General features: G+C 68.1%; 1 protein-coding gene and 1 non-coding gene across 2 annotated transcripts; both read right to left on the reverse strand.

The window, feature by feature from the left end:
- Nucleotides 1-23: 23 nt before the first annotated feature.
- Nucleotides 24-95, reverse strand: H696_04313. The gene has a single exon. It is a non-coding gene; the product is annotated as a tRNA-Thr (tRNA).
- Nucleotides 96-708: 613 nt separating this feature from the next.
- H696_04314 (hypothetical protein) lies at nucleotides 709-3,964 on the reverse strand (the record flags this gene model as incomplete). The annotated part of the gene is made up of 4 exons (XM_009498191.1): nucleotides 709-981; nucleotides 1,085-1,497; nucleotides 1,991-3,654; nucleotides 3,828-3,964. 4 exons carry the CDS (start codon nucleotides 3,962-3,964, stop codon nucleotides 709-711), a joined length of 2,487 nt encoding a protein of 828 aa, XP_009496466.1.
- Nucleotides 3,965-4,704: the final 740 nt, after the last annotated feature.

The following is a 4,704-nucleotide window of genomic DNA, read 5'->3' on the forward strand; positions in this document are numbered from 1 at the left end:
CCCGCAGGGGGCAAAAGAGAAAGTGCCCACTGGGTGGATTGAACACCCGGCCTTCGCTTTACGAGAGCGACGCTCTACCACTGAGCTAAGAGGGCCCCGATGGATACCCGTGACCGGGTTTCGGCTTATATCCATTGCCGTGTGGGCTTTCGTCGTCGTCATCGTCGTCGCCGTCGTCGTCGTCGTCGTCATCGCCGCCGCCGTAGCCGCCGCCGTGTCCTTGCCCCCCCCTCCCGGGGGCCACGCGCAGGACACACCGCCGGGCAACGCCCGCGCCCGCTAGTGCCGCTCTTCCCCGCATGTCCAAAGACAAGGTCGCGGCTGCCCTCCGACGTGGGAGGGCGCCCGAGCTTGCACGAGGCTGTTGCTTTTTTCCCTGCACTCCCCCCCGCCGCCCTCCCCGCCAGCCAACTTGCTGGTGTGCTTGTGTGTGCGTGTGCTTGTGCGTGTGCTTGTGTGTAGGCGTGTGTTTGTCGGTGCAGGATGGACTGCCGGCCGTCATGGCATTCGGCTGTGCCTTGATGGTGTGCTCATGCGCATGTGCTCGGGTGCGGCCGTGCGCGCGTGCATGCGTGCGCCTACTCGTCTATATTATCATGTCTATGCGTGCGCACGGGCACACGGCCCGCCGGTCAGGCCTCAATCTATTGCATGCGGTGGTGGGAGGGGCACGGCCATGGGCATGCATGCGCAATGGGAGGCCGGCAGTCAGGCGCGTGGGGGCGGAGGCGCGGGCGGACCGGTGGCCGTTGGCGTTGGCGCCGCCGCCGCCGCCGCCGCCGCCGCCCTGGGACCCGCCATGGGAGAACGCTGCGCGTGGATGTTCTCCCGGTTGCATCGGAAGTAGGGAGCCTCCAAATGCCGGAGGCTGGCGTCGCCGCCGAAGCCCGGAGTCAAGAAGGAGGCATTGTTCGGCAGGATGCGCTGCAGGGCGATGGCAAAGCGCAGGGAGGCCAACGCCTCCGGGTACTGCTGGGAGGACTGTCGCACCACTGGTCAGCATCCAGCAGCAAGTGGCACAAATCGAGGCGAGCAAAGAGGCGAGCCGGGCAAAAGGACCCGAGGACGGCGGGGAGCCACGCACGAAAAGCACCTCGCCGGCCACCGCAAAGGCATTGCACAGGGCCCGGGCATCGGAGAAGTTGTGCACAACCGGCGCATTTTGCGGGAGCCCGGCCGCGGCCGGGAAGTAGATGGCCTCCTCGTCGGGCTCCGCCGGAGGAGTGGGCATGACGTCCTGCTGGTAGGTGCTCAGCGACCGGATGACGGCCGGGGTGAGCAGGGACGTGCGAAGTTCCGTGAGCACCTTGTTCGCCTCTTCCAAGGCCTCCTGATGTAGGCCCAGCTTCAGCAGGCAGGCCGCCCGAAGGGCCAGCAATGTCCCCCGTGCAAAGCGTTCGTCATCCACATCCAGCACATAGGGATTCAGCGAGGGGGAGATATACTTGTCGGGGAGCATTTCCAATGCCCGGCCAGCGTACGCCAGGGCCTCGAGCCCTGTCCATGCCAGCCGACATCCCCGCGGACACATGCGCATGTGGTTGGGCCAGGTCAGTTCCGGGGCGGAGGGTGGTGCATAGACAGGTGGTGGCGGGCGAAGTGGCTGCCATGTGGGCGGCGGCAGTGGAAGCGGTGGCGGCAGTGGAAGCGGTGGCGGCAGTGGAAGCGGTGGCGGCAGTGGAAGCGGTGGCGGCAGTGGAAGCAGTGGCGGCAGTGGCGACAGCAACTACAGCGACTACAGCAACAGCAGCGACTACAGCAACAGCAGCGACTACAGCAACAGCAGCGACTACAGCAACAGCAGCGACTACAGCAACAGCAGCAACAGCAGCAACTACAGCGACTACAGCAACAGAAGTAACTTCAGCAACAGAAGTAGCTACAGCAACAGAGGTAGCTACAGCAACAGAGGTAGCTACAGCAACAGCAGCAGCCAAGGACAACAACACAATGATGACACAGGCCCTCGGGAAGGTCGAACAAAACGCACACTCGCCCTCCTGCAGGCGGATGATCGCCAGCACGCGGTATAGCTCCGGTACGCAAGCGTGCAGGGTCTCCGACACCCGGCGCTCGGTGGACGACTGCAGCGGGGTGAAGCCATCCTCCGTGGTGGAGGACCGCAAGGCCACCAGGTAGTCCAGGGGGTTCCACCGGCGCAGGGTGTCCGGCCGAATGATCGGAGCCGTCAGCATGCCGAAGGACACGGTCGGGAAGGCGGTCATGCCATACCGCAGGAGGTACCCCTCCGCGCGATCGGCAAAGAAGCAGTCCTCCACGGCCTGGAGAGCCCGGGCATGGGCCTGCACCTGGCGGTGATACTGGTCATTGGCACGCGCGAGCTCCTCCTGGGCCAGGGCGACCAGCGATTGGCGAAGTTCCTGCTCGAAGGCAGCTCGGAACTCCGGCGAGTCGACCGCCGCCCCGGGGGCCAACGCCTGCAGACGCTCCAGGCCCCGGGCCAGGCCGCCGCCGGACACCGGGCCGGCTGTGCCCGGCGCCACCGCCGAGTCGGCCGCCTCCCCGGCGTCGGGATGCTCCAGGGCCTGCAGGGCCGCCGCGAAGTCTCCCTTGGTGCGCTCCATGTCGCGGTACAGGCTGTCCATCTGGAAGGCCGCCCGCAGGTTGGCCATCGGCCGGGCCGACCGCGGGGTGGCCACATCCAGCTGGAAGCCGGTCCCGGCGTCCGAGACCTCGGCCAGCTCTTGGCGCATGTTGGCCAGCCGGTGCTCGTCTTCCAGCCGACGGGCGGCGGCCAAAAAGGCACCGAAGTCCCCCCCGGGGGCGCCCTCCCGCATGAAGAGCACATACAGGTCGAAGGCCTGCATGGCCTGGCGCCCGGCACGGGCCACCCGGGCGGCGGCCAGCTCATGCTCCTGCCCCAGCCCCTCCATCGACAGGGGCCCCATGTCGGACACCAGGAAGGCCGCGGCCTCGGCCACCGGCAAAACCGGGTCCAGCCCCGGACCGGTGGCATCCTCGACCACGCTCGGCCGCCCATCGGGCCCGGGCTTGAGGCAGAGCCGCGGCACGGCCGGCGCCCGGCGCAGCAGCAGCCGCAACATCGGCGAGCCGCTGAGGGTCAGCAGCGCGGCCGCCGGGCTGCCGGTCAAGGCTAGGGCCTCGCTCCGGAGCAGCCCCAACGGCAGCAGCCGATGCAGGAGCCCATAGTCGATGGTGACCACCGGGGTGGCCTCGGCCTCGGCCGGCGGCCGGGCCAGCACCTCCAGCAGCCTGGCCTGCTCCGAGGCCGGGAACATGCGCCGACGGGTGTACGGATCCACCAGGTGGAAGGAATCCTCGGCCGAGGCATAGACCGGCCCATCGCGCCGCGGATACGACGACTGGGTGTGGCCATTGAACTTCCACAGCGCCAGCTGGTCGCGGAAGGCCGCCGTGTCGACCTTGCGCCCGGCCGTGGCGGCGATCTCCCGCAAGCTGGACACCTCGATGACCCCGGCCTCGGCCGGCAGGGTTGTCAGGGCCAGCATGCTGAAGGAACTGGCGAAGTCCCCCCACTGCATGTGGGCCTCGGTCCCGGCGAACGTCCCGATGGCCAATGTCTGCGGGCGAATCCCCGGCAGCCGGAAGGTGGTTATCTGCGAGTTGCCCGGGGCCGGCGCCTGGGAAAAGGCCACCTTCAGCGGGGCCAAGCTGTGTGTGTGCGCGCGCGCGCGCGCGCCGGCGCCCGAGCACAGGAGGTCAGTTCCGGCACCCGTGCGCCATCCAAGCAGGGGCCCAATGTGCGGCGATATGGTGCCGAGGATGGCGATGATGGACGTGGCGGTGCATGGGCGTGGTGCATGTGTGTGTATGTGTACACGTACCTTGAGGGACGGAGTCGATACCAATCAAGGAGATTGTGAATGTCCTTGCTCAATGGGTAGCTCGGCGACTGGTTCGTGATGACCATCAGCACCGAGTAGAACAAGACCGCCTGGAAGGCGGGGTGCATGCCTGCCATGTTGGGCCCCAGAGGGGGGGGGGGCGGTGCGTGCGCGGATGGAGGCAGAAAGGCAGAAAGGCAGGGGGAGGCGGGGGGGATGGGCTCGGGGCTCGGGGCTCGGGGCTCGGGGCTCGGGAAAGGAGGGGAGGGCGGGCGGGCGGGGAACTACGGGCTTTGGAAAGGTGTGCCCGGGTAAGGGGGCAGGCTTAAAAAATGGGCCTCGCCCGCCCGCCTCCCCCCCCCGTGTCCCCATCCTCTGCCGAGAGAAGGGCCCGGCTGAGGGGCGTGCGCGGCCGGGATCTCGCCTCGTGTGGGCGCGATCGGCACGGGCTTGAAGTGCCCACGGAGTGCACGGTGTGGAGCTCACGCAGGCCCGGGCCAGGGGGCGGGGGGGGGGGGGGGGGGCTTGTGGACAGCGACACACCCGGGAGCCCGGTGAGATGGCGCACATTTCCGGGGGCAGGGCCCTTTGCCCCTCGTTTCCCTTGCCCTCCCCTCTCGGGTCGTTCTCCGTCACGGACCCCGGCATGCCAGCCCGCGGCGAGTGATTGTATTTACGTGTGCCCGCCGATGCGAGAACATGCGTGCGCAGGTGTCCCCCTCGCGCCCGAGCGGGCGGGCCGCACGGGGCGGAATGGAACCCGAAAAGAAGCAACAAAAGCAGCCACCTCGCGGTGTCGAGGCTTCCCCGGGTCTCTTCGGGCAGATCCCTCATACATGCGTGTCTCCCCCCCCCCCTCCCTCGACTTCCCTTGGTG

This window comes from Fonticula alba (assembly GCF_000388065.1).
Source record: "Fonticula alba strain ATCC 38817 unplaced genomic scaffold supercont2.7, whole genome shotgun sequence".
NCBI lineage: Eukaryota > Rotosphaerida > Fonticulaceae > Fonticula > Fonticula alba.